Below are 26,258 nucleotides of genomic sequence, written 5' to 3'. Positions count from 1 at the left end.
GGGATTACAGGCATGTACCACCACTCCTGGCTAATTTTGTATATTTAGTAGAGATGGGGTTTCTCCATTTTGATCAGACTGGTCTCAAACTCCCAACCTCAGGTGATCCGCCCATCTCGGCCTCCCAAAGTGCTGGGATTACAGGTGTGAGCCAGCACGCCCGACCTACCCTTAGATTTTTTGTCTGTCTTTTGTTTTTGTTTTTGTATAGAGACAGAGTCTCACTCCGTCACCCAGGCTGGAGTGTAGTGACACCATTTCAGCTCACTGCAACCTCTGCCTCCCAGGTTCAAGTGATTCTCCTGTCTTAGCCTCCTGAGTAGCTTGGACTACAGGCGCACACCACCACACCCAGCTAATTTTTGTATTTTTAGTAGAGATGAGGTTTCACCATACTGGTCAGGATGGTCTCAAATGGCTGACCTCAGGTAATCCACCCACCTCAGCCTCCCAAACTGATGAGATTACAGGTGTGAGCCACGAAGCCCTTAGATTTAAGAGCAGAAAATCACATCGTTGTACCTGACCTCTAGTTCAGAATGACTTCATTAGTTGCACCTCTGAAAAATTTATTATGGATTAAAGCCACACACAAAAAAAAAAAAATACTCATTTGTAAACCAGAGTTAGGTTCTAGGATGGGTTACATGGGCTTTTTACCCACTTGAATACCTAGGAGGATATTTGATGCACAACAAGTCTGGAGTAGGACTCTCGCCAGCGTAGCTTTCCTGTCCCCTGCCCACTGAATGACAGTGGTGACCCCATCCATCATTTCTGGGGACCAAAACCACCCTGGTACCCTCTGATGGGTAGAGCCACCCTTGTTGAGAGCCACTGCCTCAGTGAGGACCTTGTTGGGGTGGAGAGGGGCTCTCAGAGTCCCAGACTGGTTGGCCTCATGGGAGAGTGACATCGTAAGGAACTGTTGAGAAACCCTCTCCCCTCATTATAGATGAACCAGCAGAGGCCAGAAGTGGGAAGGCACTTGTGATGAGAAACGGTGGGTTGCCAACACAGCTGGGGCCACATGCAGGTCCGTCTAGGTCAAGGCTCTGTCAGCCCAGCTTCCTGAGGGGAGCTCTGGGTGTCAGGCAGTTTCCCTCCCAGCTTTGTCAAACTGTCCCTGAAAATGGGCTGGGAGGGCCACACCCTTCGCAGGGGAAGTAGGAGAGGGAGGCTGGCTGGCTGGACGCAAGCCTATAATACATGAGAGGAGTCTTGGCCTCCACTCTGCAATCCTTGGAGATGTAGCAATTGCATATTTCTCTGACCCCCAAAGAGGCATTCTGTCTCCTACCTTTATTTCTTCCCAGTAGTTAGCTGGATGCTCCATGTGTGTATATAAGGTGTGTACACGTCTGTCTGTGTATACTGTATGAACACAATGTGATTTGAGTAAGGGTGTGTGGGCCTGAGATTCCTGTGCCTGTATCTGCCATTATTAGTGGGTGCTCGCATGCATGTACAAACCCAGCGGAGTCAGTAGGCGAGTGAGCACTGATTAGGGACCTGTGGGTGGGAGCCTGAGTTGACCTTTGCATGTGCATATGCTTGTGGATTTGCAGCGTAGGGGCTGATGGTCATGAGCATGTCTGCATGCATTTGCTCTGTGGGCATGAGTTAGATGTCTCTTTCCATGTGCATGGCACAGTACTAAACAAGTGCATGTGTGACCTGGGAAAGTTTGTGTACAAGTGTGCACATAGGTCTACCAGAGACCTTGTCTGTCTTGTTCAGACTCTGTCGCCAGTGTCTGAACAGTGTCAGCCCAACAGTGGGTGCCCAATATACATTTATTGAATGACTGGGGAAGGAATGAAAGAACGTGCACCTGGGTGCTGTCCCAGGGCCCTTCAAGGCACATGATCTGCATAGAGACCAGAAAGACACATCCTCAGGATACAGCCTGAGTGGGGGCAGGTACTCTGGCCAGGCCAGATCTTCCTGGTCCCTGATGGGGTCCCTTTGAGTAGGCGGGGTCTCAGAAACTCATTTAATAGAGCACGAGTCTCAGAGCCAGGGCAGAGGCTGGCTCAGTAACCTCACTGGCCAGCTGCCTAGGAAAGGGCTGTGAGCCAAATCCTACTCACTGTTCCCTCCCTTCTCAGGGGCTAGGGAAACCCCAGGAGACTCTTTTTCCAGAAGGTTCCCGGGACTGACTGGGTGTGGCTTAGAAAGGCCATGGGCAAAGTAAGGATACTCATAGCTAGCAGAATTCTTTCAAGGCAAATCTATCTTTCCATTGTTAGGTCTTTAACCCAGCAAAGTGAGAGTAGGGGTTTAACAGATGAACAAACTGAGGCCCAGAGAGAAAAACTGATTAATGCAAAGCCACACAGGAGGCTGCCTGGGCCAGGGCAGGAAGCCCAGGAATGCCTCCTCTCCTGTCCAAGAGGCCCGGGGCAGATATCCTGAATGAGGATGTCTGGGGGAGGGGAGGAGGCTGTTGGGGACTCTGGCAAGAGTTGGCCCCACCAGTTCCACCTAGAGCCCAGGCCTGAGATCTTCCCTGGGGCCTGCTTCTCCCTCTCTGCTCTTGCATTTCCCTGAAAAGGGGGAGCTGGAGGTAGATGGGTAGAGCACCCAGAGTTCAACGAGAGGTAAACTTGGAAAGGGAGCTCTGTAACCCTCCACCCTGCGCTCTTCTCTCTTCCTCTGCAGTCTGGCAGCTTGGGTACAAATCTAGGAGGCCCAGCGGGGAGGCTTCCTCCCAGAGGGAGGGCCTGGACCCTAGAAAGCAGCCTGGCACTGTTTTCTAGGTAAGAAGCTGGAGGCCAAGGAATAAGGGGGCTCAACCTCCTTCAAAGATGGCAGTGACTTCCCAGTGCCAGTCAGCAAGCACCCTGTGCTGACTGCGGAGCAGTGATCTCCCTGTCACAGTGGGCCAATGAGGCCAGTGTCACGGGATGTTTACTAATGTGTTTGATGTCACACAGCTAGGAAGCATCAGAGTCTGGTCCAGCGCTGGTCCCTGTCACACTGCCTCTGTGTGTGTGTCAGTCCTGGAGGCCATTCCACATGCTCACACACAGATCTCTCCCATAACTGCATGGTACTGCAAGGCATACATGGACTATATTTCTCAAATTTCCTCTGGTGGCCATTTATTGAGTCTTGCTCTGTCGCCCAGGCTGGAGTGCAGGGGCACTCTGCACTCACTGCAATCTCTGCCTCCCAAGTAGATAGTAGTACCGGCGCCCACATCCATGCGTGGCTGATTTTTGTATTTTAGTAGACAGGGCTTTACCATGTTGGCCAGGCTGGTCTCGAACTCCTGACCTCAAGTGATCCACCCAACTCGGCCTCCCAGAGTGCTGGGATTACAGGTGTGAGCCACCATGCCTGACCTTTCTTTTTCTTTTCTTTTTGGACAGAATCTCTATCTGCTCAGTCACCCAGGCTGGAGTGCAATGGTGTAATCAGGGCTTACTGCAGCCTCAACCTACCAGGCTTGAGCAATCCTCCCACCTCAGCCTCTCTAGTCACTGGGACTGTATATGTGCAGCATCACACTTAGCTAATTTTTAGACTTTCTGTAGAGACGAGGTCTCACTATGTTGCCTAGGCTGGTCTCCAACTCCTGGTCTCAAGTGATCCTCCCTATACAGTCTCCTAAAGTGCTGGGATTACAGGTGTGAACCACCGTGCTCAGCCAGCAAATGTTTTATTTAACAACACATGTTGAGTAGCAAAAACTCAACTATTCTTGATGCTTTATCATCAATAACTTATTTCATCCTTGGCAAAACCCTTTGAAGTAGGTAGTTATTTTCATTACCAACCCCATTTTGCAGATGAATAAACTGAAGCACAGAAAGCTTAAATAACTTGCCCAAGGTCACACAGGTGACAAGTTGGAGAGCTGAGATTTTAGCCTTCAAGGGTGAAGATATAAGCACATGTCTCAATGTCCCGTGTCCTTGCCGTTTGTCTACAGGTTCACATGCGATGACGCAGAGGGTAAATTCTTGGACGTGGTCTTGTAGGTTAACAAGGTGCATTTAAATTCAGCTGTCACCAAGGGACCAGGAGCTGGTCAGGGAATGTCCTGCTGCAACCCTGGCAAAGGGAACGTGAGCCCCACTAACCACTGCCACTCCTACCCCCACCCCCATCCCTTGCCAATGAGGCAGCTGCAGCTGGTCTGAGGAGAGAGGCTGGAGCCCACACTGGGCTCTTTGTCTTCAGTGGGAACCCTGCAGCCCCTAGGGCCCCTCTCAAGGGCCCACTGTCCCAGTACCAGCAGGGCCTCCCGGGGGCCAGGCCCGGCTGGGAAACTTGGCACGATGGCAGCCCCTTGGCCCCTCTGCCAACTGGGCATACAGAACCACTCAGGAATCATTCCCACTGAAAAGAGTGGCGAGGTGTAGGTCCATGTCTAAGGGGGGTGCAGCAGCCCAGATGTGGCTGGAATCCAGGCCCCAGCCCAGGCAGTGCACATCCCCACAGCCCAGGCCTAGCTCTTCAGTCCTCTACCCCACTGCCTCCCACCTCTGAGAGCCCCTGCTGCTGCTGCCTCTACTTAGAAAGGAAGAAGGGAGGGAGGGAAGGAGGAAGGGAGGGAGGGGGGAAGGAGGAAGGGAGGTAGGGAGGAAGGAAGAAAGGAAGGAGGGAAGGAAGGAAGGAGGGAAGTTCCTCCCTTCTCAGGCAAATCTCAGTGCTCCCAGGACCAACCCCTCAGGAGCCCTCCCAGGCTGCTTCCCACACTGTCCTGGCGTGATTCCTCCCCCCAAGGAATCTGCAGCCTTGGTCAGAGCAGAAGGGGCCCAGCCCAGGCTCCAGAGCACCTTGCAAGGGGGAGCCAGACCCTCCCCTGAGGGCCGAAAACTAAGGGACATAGTTCTGGGAGTGAGGAAATGTTTGCCCTGCCCAGGCTTTGAACCCTACGAGGGGCTCTTGATGACTCCTGCACCTCCCAGAATGTGCAGAGAAAAGGCCCTGGGTGGGAGCCGAGTGGGGGCTGAGAGCAGATTCGCAAGAGAGAAGTAATTGGTGTGAGCTAGGATATCAGCCTCTTTCATGTCTGAAGTGGGGGAACCGCAGGGCCGCATACCCCGCTTAGGTGAGACAAACTGCGGGGCCTGATACCCAGACCCGTCGTTTCCCAGGGATGCTGGAGCTCCTCAAGCCCAGGCCCAGGTCCCAGGTGGAACAGCTCCCGAAAGGCTTCTGAAGAATCCCTGCCACCCTGTCCTTGTGCCCTTGGTCATTCTTCCGCCCTCATCCCGGCTACATCTGTGCCTGCAGTTTGCTTAAACAGAAAATCACATAGAAAAACCTTGAGACTGTGGGGCCTTCCTTGGGTGCAGGGCCTGGGGGAATGATCTCTCCTATGGGTGGGGGAGAGTGTGTGTTGGGGTGGAGGACAGTGTGCCCTGGGGTCGGGGCTAGTGACCCGGTGTCTGGGGGTACATCTCCACTCGGGTAGGGAAACAACTTACTGTGAGGAAGAACACTGGACTGTGAACTCTGGGCGAGCTGGGTGCAGAAGAGGGACTTGGAGTGTTTGTTGAATGATTGAGAGAACCTGCTGCAGAACTCAGAGCCCAGTTCCCTCTAACGGCTGGGACCTGGGCTGCAGGAGTTTCCAAGAGTGGGGGGTGGGGCATCTCCACCCCTTCCCTTAGCTCCCCACCCTCACTAGGGCTCCTGGGAGAAAGGGAGACAGGTCGGCAAGGAGCGGCTATTGGAGACTGTTCTTCCTTCACTGGTTCGGTCGCGGGAAGGGCTGAATGCCTGTCCCCTCTGGGATTTCCTGTAGCCGGCATTTATTAAGCTGTGCGCCAGGGCCTGGGCCCAGCGCTTTACGTGCGTGAATTCACTTCGTCACCCCCAGGTCCTAGGAGGCCTGCGGGAGGAATCTCACTTTACGAATGAGAAATTCGAGGGACAGGGAGGGATGGGACATGCCCGCCGTGCAGAACCAGGCTTCCGAGGTCTCCGCCCGGCCGGGAGGGAGCTCCCAGCTCCTGATGTTGGGGACGGATCCGCCGAGGAGCGCAGCGGCTCGAGGGGGCGGGAGGAGGGCGTCCCCCAGCAGAGGGTCTGCGGCCGAATGGGGTGCGGCGGCGACGGGGGAGGAAGGGGGTGGGGGAGGGGCTGCCCCGGGCCCCGCACCCCCCGCCGGGCCGGGCCCGGCTCGGAAAGTCCCGCGAAGCCCCCGCCCGGCCGGCCCAGGGCGGCGCGAACAAGCGGCTCTTTCTGTGCCAGCGGCCCCCGGCAGCTGGACCGCGGCCCGCGGGGGCGCGGACGGACTCGAGCTGTGGCGGGGGCGGGGCAGCCGCGTTGCCAAGGTGACCCGGGCGCGGGAAGGCGGCTCCGGCTCGCGCGGGCAGGGCCGGGCGGCGGCGGCGGCACCATGAGCGGCCGGAAGCGCAGCTTCACCTTCGGGGCCTACGGCGGGTAGGGAGCGGGGCGGGGCGCGTGCCCGCATGTGTGCGCGCGTGTGCGTGTGCGCTCGTCGGGGGAGCCCGTGCGGGGCGTGCGCGCGCTCGGGCGGGTGGGTCTGAGCTGTGACTGCTGTGGGAGCTGAGCATTTGACCTCAGTGCGCGCATGGCTGTCGTGTTGCGGCGCCTGAGTGTGTGTGTGTTTCTGTGTCTGTGTGTGTTCCCATTGCGAGTCCATGTGCGTGTGTGAGGAGGTGAGCGCGGGATGGACACTGCCGTGTTTGTCTAAGCACACGACAGTGGCGCTTATGTGTGTAACTGGGGCTGCGGGGTTTACTGGGCCTGTGTGTGCGCGTGCATGTGTGCGCGCCTGCTCACATGTGTAGGTATGCGGGAGTCAGGGCAAGCAGGTCCGGGAAGGCTCTGCTGGAGCTCCCACTTTGCCTCTGCAGCTGCTGGACCCCCTCCATGAGGCTCTGGATAAAGGGACTCTAGAAGCCCTTAGCGGGCCCTGCCCACCCTGGGCACCAAGCTGCCCTCCTTCCTGCGGCCTGGCTCTCGGGAACCCCCTCCTCCCTGGGCTACTGGCTGCCTGGGCTTGGAGGCTTGGAGGAACTCAGAGTAGCAGCAGGTTCATCTTGGGGTCCAGGGGTGCAGAGGTGGGATGGGGCTTTTTGCCTGTTGCGGAGATTTGGCAAATAGGAGGGAAGATGGGTTACACAGAGTGGGCCCAGAGCACCTGCCCAGCCAGACAAGTGGATCCATGATCTTTCCCAGGTCCTGCCTCCCAGCAGTCAGAGGGACCCACAGGACTCACCTTGGGGTGTGGTGCACGGGGGTTTGTTTGTGGGCATAGTTAGTGCTCTCTGAGCTATGGGGATTGTGTACAAGCTGCCTTCCCCTTGTGGACACTCAACTTCTGAGGGGATCCCAGCAGAGGGGTGGGGTGGGGTGGGAGGCCACAGGCTATCCCTCTGTCTGGGGTCTTGCTAGGTGTCGGGTGACAGGAGGAGCCTGGGCTGGGCCCTGAGTATCCTGGCCAGCCAACACTGAGGGGCAGCTCACAGGCTGGGTCCTGTTCTGTGACCCTGGGCAAGTCCTGGCCTCTTTGGCCTCCCTGTCTGCAGAGTCAACCTTCCCCATCAGCTGTCCCTGGGAGCCCCCAGCCCTGCCCTCTGGAGAATGCCCCTCACTGGCAGAGTCGGGCTGGGCTCCCTCCTCATCCCTTTCTTGCCTCTGGCAGGAGGTGAGTTGTTTGTTGTCCCAACAGCTGGGCAACAAACTGCAGGGGCCCAACTGTCGGATTAGGGACATGGGAAGGGATAACAAACTCAGCCCCTGCCCCCAGCAGCACCAAGGTGCCCTCAGAGGGCAGTGGGAGAATCGGGGGTAGGGAGCTACCCACACATGCTCCCTGGGGCTGGATCTGGGAGGGCTTGGGGGAAACAAAGTCTGGGGTACCTCTGAAGGTTTTGGGGAGCAGGGTATGTGTGTTGGGATGAAGGTGGGGGGAAGCTCCACCTAGATCTCCTCCCAGATTCACAGATATTTACTTCCTGGTTATCCACCAGGATGTGAGTGAATAAAGCTTCAGGATGGAGACAGGCTACAGGCCTTGGGGCTGATGTTCTTTCTGCCCACCATAAACCATAAACATCCAGCGAACTGTTCGATTCTGCCTGGAAAGGCTCTAGCTAGCCCCAACCGTACCCCTACATCCTTGCCATGATCCAAACTGCTGTAGTCACTGTCCTACTCCACCTGTCCCCCCACCCCTGCTAACACCCCATAGCCTGCCCCCTACCCACTGCCCCCAGTCCTGCCTCTTTTCCTGGCACTTTAACCCCCATGCCTTCCCATTGTCCTAATCTGACAGTTGGGCCCCTGCAGCCTAAGGGTGACAGTGACTGCATCAGGCAGCCTTAGAAACAGGACCTTCTCCAGCCCCTATGGGAGGGTGGCGCAGTGCAGGTGGGGCTGATGTGCTGGGCCAACCTGGCGAGTAGGGATGTCCCCTCACCTATGGTTCCTCTTGCTGTGTTTCAGGGTGGACAAGTCCTTCACCCCTCGCCGGAGTGTGTGGTAAGTACTGGGGACTCTCAGGAGGGCCTGGGCTGCCTTGGCTGGTCCCTGCAGATACCCCCAATCCATTCCCACCCCTTTGATGCCAGATCTTGCCAACCCTCCAACCATTCTCTCAGGGAAAGGGTGGTAAGGCAGACCCTCTTACCAGGTCTGTCCCCAGAGTACTTCCTAGAGAGCTTTGGATGTAGGCAAATCAGGTTTGCATCATCACTCTGCCACTGCCTGTGTGTCCTTCAGCAATTCCTTAACCTCTGTGAACCTCAGTTTTCTCATCTGTGAAATGGGAATTAAAATGCCCATTTATAGGATGTAAAGTGAAAAGAACAAAAACAAAAACTGGACCTGGCATATTGCAGGCCTTTGCTAAAATGCTTTCTTCCTTTTGTTCTTCTCTATTTCTTCCCACCTCAGGGTGGTCCCTCACTGGGCTAGGGGTGCCCTTTGCCTTTACTGACCCCAAATCCTCTACTTACCCTCTCCCCACAGCTCTCAGAACCCCCACCTCCCATGTTTCCTGTGTCTGGGGCTGCCCTCTCTTTGGAGGAGGAGGGAACGAGGCAGCTGTATCTGCAGCTTCCCAACACCAAGAGGCAATGGGTAGAGGTGCAGCCTCACCTCAGGATACACGGTGGCACCCTGATGCCCCAGGAGTTGGGTCCCTCCCGGCTTCCCTGACATCAGCATCACATGGGCCTGGATGGCCTCTCCTGCTGCTGCTTCACCTCTAGCAGGAAGCCCCCCAGTGGCTCTGGCTGCTGCTTCCTGCCCCTGCTCAGGACTTCCTGGGGTCTGTGGGTCCTGCAGTACCCCCCAGCTGCTGGGCGACTTCCATCTGGTACCATTGCCCCCGCAGGGCCCTCCTGGGAAGCCAGACCTGGGGTGGGAGGTACACAGGGTGCCCCGACTGAGCTCCCAGCCTACCTTTCTATTTGCCTTTGATGCCCTCCATGCAACCTCAGGCCGCTTCCTCTCCCTTTCTGGGCATCATCTCCTGCTGCTGTACCTAGTCCATTTGAGCCCTCCTTCTGCAAGATGTTGTGCTATGCTCAGAGCAGGGACAGCCTGAAGGGGGATACAGGCAGAGGTAAGGAAGGTGCCATCCTTTCCTCCAGGGAGTTTAGTAATACCACCACTGACAGCTGCCACTTGTTGTCGGGCACCTGCTGTGCACTGGGTACTGCACTGGGTGCCTGACATGTGTTATCTCGTGTAACTTTGACCACACCTCAGAATTAGGGACTAGTATCTCTAATTACAGATGAGAGCAATGGAGCCCAGAGTGGGGAAATGAGTTGCCCAAGGTCACACAAGCAGTTGGGATTCAAACCTTGGTCTTCCAGACTCTGTGCAGAGCCCAGAGCCTCACCTACTCTGTTCCAGGGCCACAGGCCACAAGGAGGGTCTGAACAAAGGATGCACTTGAGGGAAGACTCGAGGGCCACCCAGAAGGCCCACCCTAGGGAGCCCTAAGCCAAAGAGATGAAGGCCCAGGACTGATTGTAACTGGCCAGTTGTGTGATTTTGGGCAAGTCCCATCCCCGCTCTGGGCCTCAGTGACCCATCTATCAAGTAAATATCCGCCATTCCCCAGGACATGCCCCATTACCCACAATGCCTTGCCCGTGCCCGCCTAGCTGGGGCCGCTGTCCAAGGTGCTAACCCCTAGGTCCTCCCTTCCCAGCTGCCAAAGCCTGTCGCTTAACTCCATCCTCTGCTTGGCATATGGTTAGCGCTCAGTCAGCGGTGGCCATTTTGATCATTAATCATGATCTCCTGGCACTCAAGGCCTGTCTCCACCGCCCTTTCTAGTTTGGGGCTTGCTTCTCCTGTGCCCTGCATTTCAGATCAACGGGAACATGGCCCCAATCAGCTTCACCTCCCCTTGACGTCCCTCTACTTCCATTTCCACAGGCCCTCGCCACACCTCCAGCCCACCTTTGTCCCTATTTGTTGGGTGTTTTCTTTCTGGATCCCCACATCCCCATTCTCTCTTTAAAACGCCTCCTCAGCTGCTATAGAGCTCACGTTCGTGAGTGTTCCTGGGGTAGGGGAAAGAGCACGGACTTCAGAGTCTGACAGGCGTGGACTTGAATCTGCGTCTGCCACATTCTCGTTGTGTGACTCTGGCAGGTCAGTTTCCCTCTCTGGGCCACACTTGGTGCTCAATATGTGCTTGTGGAATAGGGCGTTTCAGGGAGCTGACTTCAGCTGAGCTGCATATGTTGACATAACCCTGCAGTGCAGAGCAGGCTCTGAACTCCTTCAAAGCAGAGGTGCTTGAGTCACTTTTTGTTTTTTTGGAGACAGTCTCACACTGTTGCCCAGCCTGGAGTGTAGTGGTGTAATCTTGGCTCACTGCAACCTCCACCTCCTGGGTTCAAGTGATTCTCCTGCCTCAGCCTCCTGAGTAGCTGGGACCATAGGTGTGTGCTATCACTCCTGGATAATTATTTTTGTGTTTTTAGTAGAGACAAGGTCTCACCATGTTGACCAGTCTGCTCTCAAACTCCCAAGCTCAAGTGATCTGCCCACTTTGGCCTCCCATTGAGTCACATTTGAGCTCAACTTAGCCCCACTTTCTCCTGTAAAGGCCAGGCTGTACTTTTCTCCTGTCTCTGTCCTCCACATGGTCTTGTGCAACTACCATGCCCATAAATGCTTTATGCTTGTGGAATTGAATTGAATGTGTTCAGTGAGGGGAATGAGTAAAACTTGTCAGTAGTCTGGGAAGGCTTCCTGGAGGAGGTGATTTTTATCACCCCTTTACAAAACAGGATTAAGAGGTTAGGGTTTGAATTAAGGGAGCAGTGAGTCCTGGTAGAGGCCAGATGTGATTACGGCTGAGACCCCCTAGGCATCTCCAGCCACCTCAGCAGGTTGTCTGCAGTGGAGGAGCTCAGTAGGTGTGCAAATGCAAGAGGAAGGAGGCCCAGTGTGAGGGTTGGGAGGCACTGTTGGGGACAGTGGGTGACTCTGGTTCTACAGTCCTAAGGGACCCAGATGTCCTAGAATGGGGGCTGGACATTTACAGTGTATCCAAATGGAGGGTGGGAGATGGAGCAGTGTCAGGGTAGAGGAATGGCTAAGTGGACTTGCACAAGGCAGGAGGGTTCTGAAAATACCTCTGGGAAGAGGATAGTCAACTTTGGCCTTAAAACTGGGAGCCTGGGAGGTGGGGGCAGAACCAGCAAGGATTAAGAGCTGCCAGCGTGCGAGGCATTATACCCTGGAGGTCTCACTAAATCATGGCATCGGTCCTGCAGTTTGGCCTGTAATTCCCAGTTTAGAGGCCAAAACCAAGGCTGAGAGTGGTGGAGGCTCTGGCTTAGTCACAGCTGGTGAGAGTTGGATTCGAATCCCGCTCTTTCTTTTGCCAAGGAAGGGATTTTGGTCAGAGGTGGTGAAGCTGCAGAAATGGGGAAGGTCTTTGGTTATGGGGCGAGGGAGGAGGGAAAAGTGAAATATCCCTGAGTGCCAGCCAAATGGGAGTCCCTGCTCAGCACCATGTGTCCTGCTGGGAAGCCCCATCTGGGTGCTGAGATGTTTCCTCCTCACAGAATTGGTGCCAGTCGCGCCCATAAATGGAGCACTTCCTATATCCCAGGCCCTGGGCCAACCACTTCCCTGAATCATTTCATTCCATCCTGACACCAGCCTTACAGAATACTGTCTGTCTTACTACTGTCCATCCCCATTTTACAGATGAGGAAACTGAGGCTCAGAGAGAGGAAGTGGTGGCCCAGGGACATGCAGTCAGTGAGGGGTTGACCAGGGACATGCAGTCAGTGAGGGGTTGACCAAGACTGACAGCGATGGCACTCTGAGCCCATGCCTTTAGCCCTTGCTCTCCTGAGTGCTACTTGTGCTGAGTGGTGGGCTAGGGTAGGTGGCCCTGTCCTCAGGTGGCTCCTTGTGGTGATCACTGAGCCAGAGGCCCCAGGGGCCTGCATGCTGCTGCAGAAAGCACGAGGCTGGCCTCATTAGTGGCTCTGAAATGCCAAGCAGGCACGGCCTGCTGGGCCTCCTCATCTATTATGCATCTGGTGGGCAGGCCCCCAGCAGGCAGCTGGCAGTGCATGGGATGGGGGAGCTAGCAGCTGCTTCCTGAGCCCATGGCCGCGACTATACCTCTGGGCAGGGACCTCCCAAGGCAAATACCAAAGCAGCTCCTGCCTCATCCCCTTGGCCCAGCCCGGGTGAGGGGGTTCTACTGGGGGCAGGGGCATGGATGCTGGTCCCTAGCTCATAGTGTGGCTATCCTAGCAGCCATTTTTCTTTATTTTATTTTTATTTTTTGAGACGGTCTCATTTTGTCACCTATGCTGGAGTGCAGTGGGGCAATCTCAGCTCACTGCAGCCTCAACCTCCTGTGCTCTAGCAGTCCACCTGTCTCAGTCTCCCAAAGTGCTAGGATTACAGGTGTGAGGCACTGTGCCCAGTCCCTAGCAGCCACTTCCTAGAGAGGCTGAGACTTCGATTGAGCTGGGGGTCATTTGGGACCAGAGTGGGCAGAGGTGGGCTGAAATAGAATCTTAGATGCACAAGCTCCTGGCTGCGCAGAACCTCAGAGTAATAATGCTGTGGTCATTTGTTCATCATTTATTCATCCAGCCACAAGTAACCACTGAACACCTACTGTAGGCCAGTAATGGTTTTAGTTACTGCAGATTCAGGAGAAAACAAGACAGGCCCCGCCCCTATCCTCAGAGAGCTTGGTTTGGCCAGTACTTCACCTCTCTGAGCCTAGATTTCCTCATCTGTGAAATTGGGAATGGGGAAGGCAGACTGTAAGTAAATAGACAAGGAAACAACCTCTGATGTGTGCATGAATTTTTTTTTGTTTGTTTTTGAGACGGGATCTCATTCTGTCCTTCAGGCTGGGGTGCAGTAGCACAATCTCAGCTCACTGAAACCTCCACCTCCTGGGTTCAAGTGATTCTTCTGCCTCAACCTCCCAAGTAGTTAGGATTACAGGCACCCACCACCACTCCTGGCTAATTTTCATATTTTTAGTAGAGATGGGGTTTCACCATATTGACCAGGCTGTTCTCGAACTCCTGCCCTTGTGATCCGCCCACCTTGGCTTTCCGAAGTGCTGGGATTACAGGCGTGAGCCACCTCGCCCACCTGGTCACACTCAATTTCAAAGCAAGGCTGCATGCTAACCAGAGCTGGTCCTCATGGAGAGCTGAGCACATGCAGGCCTGTTTCAGAGCACTCTGTACATGTCATAGATTTGATCCTCACAACAGCCTTGTGAGGCAAGACCATTATGAACCCTGGTTTAGGGCTGGGGAAACTGAGGCAAAGAGAGGTTAAGTAACCTGTTCAACATCCTTGGTACAGCTGAGATTGGAGCCTAAGTAGCCAGGCTCCAGTTTGCCTGTCACCCTGTGCTGTGTGGCTGGAAAATGGAGTCCTGGAAGGCCTTTCTGAAGAGGGGGTGTTTGAACCAATACCTGAAGGATGACCGGAGCTGGCCATTGGAGAGCTGGTGGGGTGTCCAGACAGAGGGAGCAGTAGGTGCAAAGGCTCTGAGGTGCAGGTGAGCTTAGTGACAGAGAGACCCCCCTTCTTCCAGAAAGGATTCCCTATAGCTTCAGGAGACAAGAGGAAATCTCCACATGGGTTGTGGCTCTGGGACTGCCACTGTTTGGCTGTGATCCTGAGAAGTGGGTCCCCATCTCACTTGCGCACAACTCTGCCATCCCTCATCTATCCTCAGCACTGTGAAGAGGGGCTCTTGCAGCCCTGAGGTCTCTGCTCTGATTGGCCCATGTGCCCCTACCTCCTGGTCATGCTCACATACTGGTCTGTTTGTCTGAGGTGCATGGAAGTATTTGAGTTCTGTTAGATAGACCTGAGTTCAAATACCCAGTTCAACTTCCACTTCTTTGCTGTGTGGCCTTACCCCATCTGCTCTGCCTCTCCAAACCTCAGATTGTCCACAGCAATGGAAACAGTATTGCTTGTGATGAAATGAGTGCAGAGTGGGTGCTCAGGGCATGCTCTCTCCTCTGACTAAGTATTCACATTTCAGAGGAAAGACTCATTAATCCAAAGAGAGAATCTCTAGTGATAGAATTTTAGGCACTGTGGTGGCCAGGATGAGTGGATGGTTAAGGAGGGGATTTTCTTATAGCCCAGATCCTGGCAAGGCCTTCTGAGTTCAGGGTCTTCCCCCAAATTCATTCATTCATTCAGCAAACTAAGTCGACAAGCATTTAGTGTGGAGTCATCCTCCTAGGGTCAAAGCCTGTGCTGGGCGCTGGGGACATGGTGGTGGAGTTCATAGATGAGGTCACTTCTTCTGGGGTTCAGAGTCTGGAGAGGGACATAAGGGGTGGTTCAATGGGATGACAAGTGCCAACTAGGGAGGCGTGAGGGTTGCTGAGAGCTTAGAGAAGGGACTCTCTAGGAGGGGTGTGGTGGGGACAAGGGAGCTGGTGCTTATTCTCCCTCATCCCAGGCCCCAGGATGCCTCAGCCTTTCTCAGCCCACCTGCCCCCAGGCCAAAAGTTCTTTGAGATGACGCATTACACATGCACACACATATACACATATTTCCCTACTCACACTCATAGACTTGACCCTCATAGAGACAACTCCATCATGAACATAGAGACATAGACATGTACATTCATTCATGCAGCCAATCAGACTCAAACAGACCCAGCCATGACCCAAGGAAACCCCATTTCTAGCTGGAGAGACTGACAGTGGCCTAATGATCACACTATGAAATGTGCAAACCCAACAGGTAAATCCATGAAGGCCCAGGACAGGCTTCTGGAAAAGCAGGTCAGGTTGGGAGCAGCTTCTCCTGCTCTGGGGAGGGGTCTCTGGAAGACTGAATACAGACACAGCACCAGAAATGCAGGCGGACGGGAAGCGGGTGGCAGGCAGGGGCACGGCACGTGCAGAGGCCTGGAGGTAGGAAGGAGCACCTCGGGTTTGAGGAGCGAAAAGGAGTCTGGGGAAGGAGGAAAGAGGCCTTGGATGAAGCCTGAGACATTGGGCGGGCAGGAGGGGCTGGGGATGGGGAGCAGACATGCAGGGCCTCGTGGGCCGCGTGAGGCAGTCGTGTCTGGATCCTGCTCTCAGCAGGAAGCCATTGGGCCTTCTAGGCAGGTGGGTGGCGTGATCAGATCCAAACATGCAACACAAGCACTTTCCCTCCCACACCCATTCACGCTCCTGCCGGGGCCTCCCATCTCCATTCTCACCCACAGAGTCGCACACACCCTCTCGCACTGCCAGGCAGAGCTGCAGAACACCCGGTGCCTGCCGACTCCCAGGAAAAGTGTCAGACGCCGCCCCACCCACCGGCTGAGTCTGCGGCAGGGCCCTCTGGTCCAGCTGGGGTGGATTCTTTGCTCACTCCATATCGGCACAGATGTGTGCGTGCCCCCCGCCTACCCCCACATAGGTGAGGTCATAACTCTCCTCTACACGTGCACAGTGGCTTCTGGCTTATGGGGCACTTTCACATGTGTTCTTTCATTGAACGCTCTCAGCAGTCCTGCAGGAAGAAATTCTCAACACTGTTTTATAGCCGAGGAAACAGAGGCTCAGAGAAGTGAAGGGACTCTCCCTAGACCACACACCTAGAGCTTGGTACAGGCAGGATTTGAACTCAGGTCTGTCTGATTTCCAGGGCTTGTTCACTGGCCCATCCAGACTCAGGCACACTCAGGTGTGCTTGTCACTTTTCCAGGCTCTCACTGAGGAGGTGACAAATGACCTTCAATGCCAAATCCATCCATACACAGGCTGATCAACACAGTGAGTTATTTAGAGCTCCAGGGAAGGGCCTGGGCCAGCACGTGCCCACTTGCCTGGTGATCCTGAGGCCTCTGGGGGTAGTGCCAGGGGTGGGGCTGGGCACCTGCCAGCCTGGGGCAGCTCAGGGCGTGGAGCCCGTGCCAGGAGCAGAGCCTACATTTGCATTTACAAATGAGGTATACAGCTCTGTCCCCACACACGGTCACCTGGATGGCCTGGCTTGCCGGACCTAACAGCTGAAGTCCAGGACACATCCCTGTGCCCAGCTGCCTGGGTCGCTTCTGGGCTGCCTTTTCTCTTCCCTGACCCTCAGAGCAGGTTGCCTAATGCCTAATGTCGGGGAAAGAGTGTGGGCTTGGGAGTCAGCCAGAATGGGGTTGCAACCCAGCTCTGTCACACCTGGCTCGGGGACATTGGTCATGGTGTTTAATCGCTTTTGGTGTTAGTGTCTCCCCTTGGAATAAGGGGTGAGTCACACCTCCCTCTCAAGGTGCTGGAAAAGGGTAAAGCAGTCAGGTGCTCAGAGAGCTGACTCATGGTAAGTGTTCATCTTTCTAAAATCTTTGATTTTTTTCTGATTACACAAATACTAAGTGCTCGTTACAGACATCCGAACCATGCGGAAAAGTATTTGCACAGAAGGCAGAAGTTCCTAGTGGTCCTGCTTCTCAAAGATAAGCTATGTAAACTTTGTTTGTATGTTTTTGTTTAAAAAGAGAGAGGACAGACAGATAGATACAGCCCAACTAGGCTTCATCCCTCTCAAAGTTCTGAGGGCTTTTGGGCCTCAAGATCCCATACTCAGCAAACCCCTTTTCTCTCTCTCTCTCTCTCTCTCTCTCTTTTTTCTTTTTGAAACAGAGTCTTGCTTTGTCACCCAGGCTGGAGTGCAGTGGCACAATCTCAGCTCACCACAACCTCCTCCTCCCAGGTTCAAGCGATTCTACTGCCCCAACCTCCTGAGTAGCTGAGATTACAGGCATGTGCCACCATGTCCGGCTAATTTTGTGTTTTTTTTGTTTTTGTTTTTTGTTTTGAGACGGAGTTTCGCTCTTGTTATCCAGGCTGGAGTACAATGGCGCTATCTCGGCTCACTGCAACCTCTGCCTCCTGGGTTCAAGCAATTCTCCTGCCTCAGCCTCCCGAGTAGCTGGGACTACAGGCACGTGCCACCATGCCCAGTAGGTGTATTTTTAGTAGAGACGGGGTTTCACCTTTTTGACCAGGATGGTCTCGATCTCTTGACCTCGTGATCCACCCGCCTCAGCCTCCCAAAGTGCTAGGATTATAGGCGTGAGCCACCGTGCCCTGAATAATTTTGTATTTTTAATAGAGATGGGGTTTCACCATGTTGGTGAAGCTGGTCTCAAACTCCTAACCTCAAGTGTTCCACTCACCTTGGCCTCCCAAAGTGTGCTTTACAGGCATGACCACTGCACCCGGTGGGTTTTTTTCTGTTTGTTTTTTTGGAGAGAGGGTCTTGCTCTGTCACTCAGGCTGGAGTGCAGTGGTTTGATGATCTTGATCTTGGCTCCCTGCAGCCTCAACCTCCCAGGCTCAATCAGTCTTCCCACCTCAGCCTCCTGAATAGCTGGGACTACAGGCATGCACCACCATACCTGGCTAAGTTTTGTGGGTTTTTTTTTTTTTTTTTTTGGTAGAGATGGGGTTTTGCTACATTGCCCAGGGTGGTCTTGAACTCCTGGGTTCAAGTGATACTCCCACCTTGGCCTCCCAAAGTGCTAGGAATACAGGCATGAACCATGACTCCCAGCCAGCCATGTAAATTTTGACATGTAATTTAAAATTTTTGAAAATGAGCTTTTTGTCATGTGCAGCTTGCTCTATTCACTTAACAGTATGCCTCAGACCTTCTTTTCCATCAGGACTGAAGACCTTTGTCATTGCTGTATGCTGTTTCGTGGTTTGATATATTTAACCGATCTCCTTGTAATGGACATTGGAGTGGCTTCCAGATGTTTGCAGTTGCAAATCCTGCTTCGTGACTGTTTTTTTGTGCATATATTTTTATGCATTTGTTTAAGTAGTTCTGGAGAATAAATGCCTAGAAATGGGGTTGCGAGACCAAAGAGTGTGCACATTTGAATCTTTAACAGGAGTGACTGAACAGCCCTAAGAAGTGGTGGCAATCTCTGTGTCCCCAGCAGATCTGGGAAAGTCTGTTCCCTTTTGGGAATTCATCCATTGCCTCTGCCCTCCGCCACGGGGATCCTAGAGTCATCAAGAGGCATGGAATTCCAGATGTGGGGCCGGGTGCAGGGGCTCATGCCTGTAATTCCAGCACTTTGGGAGCTTGAAGCAGGTGGATCACTTGGGTCCAGGAGTTCGAGACCAGCCTGGGCAACATGGTAAAACCCTGTCTCTTCAAAAAATAATTTTAAGAAATTAGCTAGATATGGTGACATGCACTTGTGGTCCCAGCTGCTTGGGAGGCTGAGGTGGGAGGATTGCTGGAGCCAAGGAGGCAGAGGTTGCAATGAGCTGAGATCTCACCACTACACTCTAGCCTGGGCGACAAAGTGAGACCCTGCCCCCCCCAACACCAAAAAAAATAATTTCAAACGTGGGAGACACCTTGAGTCCTCTAATAACCACCCCCCACCACTCCTTCCTTTCCCACACCTTGGGATCTCCCTGGCTGCACCTCTTAGAAGTTCACCCTGTCTTTGCTTGATGGGAGCTTGGTACCTTACATGGCAGGTTGCTTTACTCTTTTTTTTTGAGACGGAATTTTGCTCTTATTGCCCAGGCTGGAGTGCAGTGGCGTGATCTTGGCTCAGTGCAATCTCTGCCTCCTGGGTTCAAGTGATTCTCCTGTGTCAGCCTCCCAAGTAGCTGGGATTACAGGTGCATGCCACCACACCTGGCTAATTTTTGTATTCTTAGTAGAGACAGGGTTTCTCCATGTTGGTCAGGCTGGTCTTGAACTCCGACCTCAGGTGATCTGCCCACCTCGGCCTCCCAAAGTGCTGGGATTACAGGCATGAGCCACCATGCCTGGCCTAGATTGCTTTACTCTTGGGTGTCTGCGTCTGTCATGTCATTTCTACCTTCTCACAACTTCCACCTAGTAGTCTTGTCTCAGTCCTCAGGCACTCACAGAGGAAGGAGGAAAGGGAGGAAAAGAAGGGAAGGCCAGGAAATGCTCATGGTTATTGCCAAGCACTTTACACGTATGAACTCATATAACCCTCAGAGGTTGGCACTGCTATCCCCAGTTTATAGATGAGGACACTGAGGTTCACAGTGGTTAAGTAACACATTCAAGATCACACAGCTGTTATGTGGCAGAGTTAGGATTCGCACTCAAGGATCTGGCTCCAGAGCCCACGCTGACGCTACACTGCCTCTCCAGAAAGCCACCTGTAATTTATTGAGCGCCTACTGTGTCCTCAGCGCTAGGCTAGTCAGGTTGTCCATATAATACTTAATTTGTTCCACAACCTTGCAAAGTTAGTGTTACTCTCCCATTCTGTAGCTGAGGAAACTGAGGCTGGGAGAAGAGAAGTGACTTAGAAGAGTCTGAGGTCCTATTTGCCAGGGACAGCCATCCTCCAGGGTCCTGCCTCCAAACAATCCTTGATGGACTCAGTTTCCAGTTTCTCATTCTCCCATTCGCCCTCTATAGGATGGGAAAGCTGGCCTGTGACCCAATTTTCAGTAGAGAAACTGAGGCTTGGAGAGTATATGGTGGCTTGATCCTGTACCCACTGTGATTTAGAGGCAGAGCCAGGGTTTCTCCATGTCACCTTTGGTTAAGAGATGGTGGCCTCGTCTCTCCCCATGGGGGGTTCACCTTGGCCTGGGAGGTCACCCCGCCTGAGGAGTTGTGAGAGGCAGGGGCTTCTCACCAGCCTGGCCTGGAGTCTATGACGCTGCTACCCCAGCCTCAGCTAGGGCTGGTGAAAGTGGGAGGGAAGGATTAAGCAAGGCCTCAGCGCTGGGGTCTCACTCTCTAGGCAGCGAAGCCAAGGGTGCCTCAGGAACAGTCCAGGCAGGTATCTCTGGGGCTCTGTTTTGAGATGAGGGAGGCCTGGCTTACCCCACTCTGATGTCAACACCCAGCACCATTGTCCAGTCCAGGGCAGATCTCAGGACCTGTTCTGAATGAATGATTGAGCATAGGAATGAAGGGCAGATGGGGGAGTGAGTGGATGACCGACTGGGTGAGTGAGCAAAGGAATGCCTGGAGCTCAGAGAAGGGAGACCCCCTGGACTGTGGAGGCTGGGGAGGGACAATGAGGTCAATGTGGAGAGTGGGGAGAGATAGAAAGCGTAGGCGGCTGTAATACTGCATATGGGCTGATGGGTGCTGGGAAGGTCGCCCTGGCCCACCCTTGCCCATTAGTGGGAGCTGTGTCCTGTGTGGACTTGGGCAAGGGGCAGAGCAGCTGGGGCTGAGCTTTGGGGTGGAAGCTTGGAAGTCACGATCTCCATCTAGGCTTCAGTTTTCTTCCGGGTAGATTGGAGATAAGGTTACTGCTCTGTGTTCCCCAGGAGGCTGTTGAGAGGGTTTATGGTGAAGGCAGTTTGTAAAGCGTTGGGCTGGGGAAGCAGATGGTGTTGTTCCCCAGCAGGAAGAGGCCCTGTGGCCAGGTCATCTCAGAGTCACTCGTCCTCCTTGCCCCAGTGCAGGGGAGGATGACTGCAGTTTAGTCCACACTGAAGTCCATGGGAGATGGGAAGGGTCCGGTTTTGGACACAGTGGGGCCTGGACCACCTGGGCGAGGGAGACAGACGCTGGGCAGACCTGCTTTCCAGGCAAATGGGCGGCCTGGCTTCCAGATGCTGTGCCCCGGGTGGGGACCAGTCCTGTGACCGCCTCTCTGGGCTGCCAACCTGTTATTTGTTCAGGAGGCCTCTGCCTGGCCCAGCTCCGGGATCCGGGTATCCTGGTGTGCAGCCAGCATGGGGCAAGGGTGGGGGCCCCATGTGCCACCTTTCTGCCCACCCCTCTGCCCAGCATAAAGCCTGAGTCCCCCACCCCATCCCCAGGGGGACTCTGCCAGCTCTGCCACCTAGTAGCTGTTGAGGCCCTTGGCCCATCATGAAGCCTCACTAAGCCTCTGCCTCCTTATCTCAAATGGGTGAAGATAGCAGCCCAAGGTCAGAGTTGTTGTCATAAGGATTAAATGACATCACAGCTCCTGCTTGGCAAACAGTCCCCCCTGCCCCTCCCCTACCCCATCCCCATGCTCCCTCTAGAGTCCTGGGAGAGGTCAGAGGTGCCCAGGGAAAGGGGACTCAGGAGCCACCCAAGCCTCTGCCTGGCTGCCTAGGCTCCTGGTGGGCTGGGAGGAGGGGGCCAGGCTCCCCAGACCTAGCTTTGGAAAGTTGCTCAACTGGCTGCCCCAGCCACCTTCCCTGGCACCTTGGCAGGGACAGGGGTGAGCCAAGGGGAGGGCAGTGCCAGCTGGTTGAGCTCAGAAAACAATGGGCCTCTGTGGCCCCCCTGGGAGGGGGCAGTTCCGGTGCAGCCACTTGGTTCTGGTTTCAGGAGATTTGAGTCCCCTCAGACCCAATGCCCATGGCTGGGAGACCTGGCTCTGGCAGCCCCCCCAGCCCCCATCCAGAGGAGCCTCTGTCGGGGTTGCCCTCCACAGCCTCCTTCTCACTGTGAGGTCTGTGCCCTAGCCCTCATCCTCCACCCCACATGAATCTCCAGCTCGGTAGAACCAGCTTGGTCTCCTGGAAACCAGGGATACCCCAGAGAACTGGGCCCAGGCTTCCCCCTCCTGGCTTCTGGTGACCAGTTCTGTACTGGCCAGAACCCGTCAGGCCCCTGTTTCAGGCTGCCCCCCACCCAAATCCTTCTCTGCCCTATGTTCATTGGCTACCTGAACCCCTCCCCCACTCTCCCGGACCACCTCTCCTTTCCGTGGCTGGTCTCCCAGCATGCATGCAGTGGCCAGCCGTATTCAGGGTGGGCTCCTCCTGTTCTTGCTCCAGGCACTGTCACCTGTCTAGATTCTAATTCCCCTGCTCCTGGTCCCAGTCTCCTTGCCTTGATGGTCCTGTGCCACCTGCCCTGGCCACTAGATTTTCACCTGGTTAAGTTGAATTTCAAAGCATCAGTGGTTCACTAGGCAGAAAAGCACGAGAAGGCATTCCCAGCAGAGGCAGGTAGATGCCTGTGAACAGCGTGGCTGGTTAGGAAAGCTGCCTGCAGCCTGGGGAGGTTAGGACGGAGCCAGGACAGGCGGCTGGGGCAGGACAGGAAAGGGGCGGTATGAGGGTGAGACTGGAGGGAGTCAGCAGGGGCCAGACCCACTGGGAGACCACCATCCAGGGAAGCTGTCTCTGGGGGTCCAAAGGGCCAAGCCCACTACCCAGGATGGCCCACCATATTTCTGGTGCCCTGAAAGGATTGGGTTCTCCAGGAGAGTGGCCAATAATAACAAGTACTTTACAACAACTCTATGAGGTGAGTACATCATCACTCATTTTGCAGATGAGAGAAAAAGACAGGACCCTCTCATCTCCCCTCCAGCTGGTTAACAGGTGAGATGCACCCCGGGGAAGCGTCTGGCCACCTGTGCTTGCTTTCCCCACCCCCACCATTCCTGGGTCTGACCCTGATATTCTGTTGGTTGGTTTGTTTCCATTGTAGAGACAGGGTCTTGCTCTGTCACCCAGGCTGGAATGCAGTGGCACCATCATGGCTCACTGCAGCCTGGAACTCCTGGCTCAAGTGATCCTCCCACCTCAGCCTCCTGAATGGCTGGGACTATAGATGTGAGCCACTGCACTGGGCTAGTTTTTGAAATTTTTTGTAAAGATGGGGTCTCATTTTGCTGCTCAGGTCTGGTCTCGAACTCCTAGCTTCAAGTGTTCCTCCCACCTCAGCCTACCAAAGTGCTGGGATTATAGGCATGAACCACTGAGCCTGGGCTGGCTCTGCTGTTTTGCAGAGAATAGAACTCCCTTGAGATCTGCCTGCCCTGCACGGGTGGAAGGCCTATGTTCTTAGCCTTGATCTGCTGCCCAATGCCCTACTGGGTCCTGGTTTGAGGTCGTGCTTTCACCTCTCCAAGCCTCAGTTTGCCTTTCCGGGAATTGGGGATCCTAGTGACTGCCTTATCTCCACTCCAGTTCTGGTGAGAGTCCCAGGAGTAAGCAAATAAAGAAGGCTTTTGAAAAGTACAAAGAGCTACACTCACGATGGTACGATTATTATTGTTACCTCGATGCAGAGATAAGGGAGGGGGAGGAGGTGCAGTGACAGTTGCCAAGAAACCCGGGAGCTGTCAGCAGCGGCTTCCGGCCGGGCACATCCCACTCAGGAGCTGGGCCCTTCCCCCACACCCCTGCTTCACCCTTTCCCTGGAAAAGATGGGTGCTCCCCCCCAAGAGGGAGAGGATCTGGGGCCAGCCCGGCCGCTGCACAGCCACAGGGGCTGAAGGTGACCCCGGGATGTGCCTGGCTTGGACTCCAGGTTGGCTCCAGCTTTCCATGTGACCTTGGGCGAGTCACCTCCTCTCTCTGGCTGCTCCCATTTCATGTGTCAGAGGAGGCAGCGGGCAGGTCTCCAGGACAGACAGGGCAGAGCTAGAGCTGGGCTGAGGGAAGGTACTTGGCAGTGGCCACGGGAGCTAGGGCCGTGATGGGAGGTCACTGGGGCAGGAGGCCAGGTGACGGGACTGAGGGCCTGGGCAGAGGGCAGTGGGATGCACACTGTGGAAGGGACCAGGACTAGAGTTGCATCTCAGCCCTGTACTTTCCCTGGTGTGAGACCTGGGGCTTGTCACTGAACCTCTCTGAGCCTCAGTTTTCTCATCTGGAAAAAAGGGTTTATAAATCTCATCTGGATTTTTTATTTTAGGGAGTTTCGCTCAGGCTGGAGTACAATGGCATGATCCCAGCTCACTGCAACCTCCACCTCCTGGATTCAAGCGATGCTCCTGCCTCAGCCCCCCAAGTAGCTAGGATTATAGGTGCATGCCACCATGACTGGCTAATTTTTGTATTTTTACTAGAGATGGGGTTTCGCCATGTAGGCCAGGCTGGTCTCGAACTCCTGACCTCATGATCTGCCCACCTCAGCCTCTCAAGTGCTGGGATTACAGATGTGAGCCACTGTGCCCGGCCTCAACTGGATTTTTAAAAAGTTGCTGTGGCGATCGAATGAGATAATGCCATTGTAAGCTCCAGGGTACTGCACAGATGAGACCACAGCCATGGCAGGGGGAAGGAGGAGAGCGGGGAGCACCCCATGTCCCAGCATGTTCTGGGCTCCTCCAGCTGCTGCCACCCAGGAGGAATGCAAAGCATTTTAAGCTGAGCCAGGTCAGAGAGCTGGGAAGTTTTTGGAGACGTTGGGAAGGGATAGAGAGTAGGGGGACCCCCATGATATGAACTGAATGGAGAAGACCAGGAGGAGACGGGGTGGGATAGGAGGGAGAAGGGGAGGGACAGAAAGGTTTGAGTTCATGAAGTGGGAGGAAACAACCACATTGTGGGAGGTCTGCAGAGGTCAGAGGAAGAAGGGGATTGATTGGAGGGGTGCTGGGAAAGGTGGGGCCGAGATGGAGATGGGCAAGCTGGTGAGGAAGGCTGAACTGGAGAGGAGAAGGGCAGAGGGCTCGTGAGGAGGGGAGAGGCTTTCATTCATTGCTTCAAAAGTATTTGTTGGGTCCAGGTGTAGTGGCTCACGCCTGTAATCCTAGTGCTTTGGGAGGTCAAGGTGGGAGGATCACTTGAGGCCAGGAGTTCCAGGCCAGCCTGGGCAACACGGCAAGACCCATCTCAAGAAAAAAAATTTTTGTTTAATTAGCCGAGCATGGTGACACACGTCTGTAGCCCCAGCTACTAGGAAGATGAGGGGGAAGAATCACTTGAGCTCAGTAGTTCAAGACTACAGTGAGCCATGATCACGATGCTGCACTCCAGCTTAGGTGACAGAGGGAGACCCCATTTCTTTTTCTTTCTTCATTTTTTTTTTTTTTTTTTGAGATGGAGTCTTGCTCTGTCACCCAGGCTGAAGTGCAGTGGTGTGATCTCAGCTCATTGCAACCTCTGCGTCCCAGGTTCAAGTGATTCTCTTGCCTCAGCCTCCTGAGTAGCTGGGATTAGAGGTGCACGCCACCACCTCCGGCTAATTTTTGTATTTTTAGTAGAGATGGGGTTTCACCATGTTGGCCGGGCTGGTCTAGAACTCCTGACGTCTGGTGATCCACCTGCCTAGGCCTCCGGAAGTGTTGGGATTACAGGTGTGAGCCACTGCACCCAGCCTAAGACCCCATTTCTTAATAACAACAACAAAAGGCCAGGTTCAGTGGCTCATGCCTGCAATCCCAGCAGTTTGGGAGGCTGAGGTGGGAGGATTGCTTGGACCCAGGAGTCCACACCAGCCTGGGTAGCAAAGTGAGACCTCATCTCTATTAAAATTAGCTGGGCATGGTGGTGCCTGTAGTTCCAGCAATTTGGGAGGCTGAGAAGGGAGGATGGCTTGAGCCTAGGTGTTTAAGGCTGCAGTGAGCTTTGATCACACCATTGCATACCAACCTGGGCAGCAAGAGCAAGACCCTGTCTCAAAAAAAAAAAAAAAAAAAAGGATTTATTGAGCAACTGCTATTTACTAAGCAGCAGTATAGTGTAGTGTTAAGGGCACCACCAGCAGATGACCAGATGTTAGGGGAGATAAAATCTTCAGAATCATTTACTGTGTGTGATCTCGGACAGGTTACTTAACCTCTCTGTGTCTTAGTTCCATCCTTTGAAAACTGAGAATTAAATGAGTTAATACAATAAGGTAGAGTAGTCAGCTCTGTATCAGCGGTGGCTGCCATTGCTGTCCTTACTATTATTATTAACTTTCCAACTTGACTTGAGATGCTGGGTCGTCTGTCTGACCCCTGGAAGTTGGAAGGCTCTATGGGGGGCCACAGGATTGGCCTCACATGTTATAAAGTTCAGATCTTGGGCTCCAGAGTCAACAAACCTGTGTCCAAATGCCTGCCCGCCCTCATTGCCTGTG

General features: G+C 54.2%; 1 protein-coding gene across 49 annotated transcripts in view; it reads left to right on the top strand.

The window, feature by feature from the left end:
• The window catches only part of RAP1GAP (RAP1 GTPase activating protein), a 69,163-nt gene that overhangs the window by 9,851 nt on the left and 33,054 nt on the right, over positions 1 to 26,258 (top strand). For 27 of the 49 annotated variants that reach the window (XR_013519855.1, XR_013519853.1, XR_004745792.3 and 24 more), the window contains exon 2: positions 8,437 to 8,472. Coding sequence is in view for 14 of the 49 variants with exons in the window: in XM_078330691.1 (XP_078186817.1) it covers positions 8,437 to 8,472 (36 nt within the window). In the remaining 35 variants the exon portion in view is untranslated. Of the gene's footprint in view, positions 1 to 6,323; positions 6,406 to 8,436; positions 8,473 to 26,258 lie in introns of those variants that run through there. The other 22 variants (XR_013519856.1, XR_013519854.1, XR_013519851.1 and 19 more) reach the window with 1 other exon arrangement.

This window comes from Callithrix jacchus, chromosome 7, assembly GCF_049354715.1.
Source record: "Callithrix jacchus isolate 240 chromosome 7, calJac240_pri, whole genome shotgun sequence".
In the NCBI taxonomy this organism is placed as follows: domain Eukaryota; kingdom Metazoa; phylum Chordata; class Mammalia; order Primates; family Cebidae; genus Callithrix; species Callithrix jacchus.
This window is presented reverse-complemented; position numbering and strand designations above follow the sequence as displayed.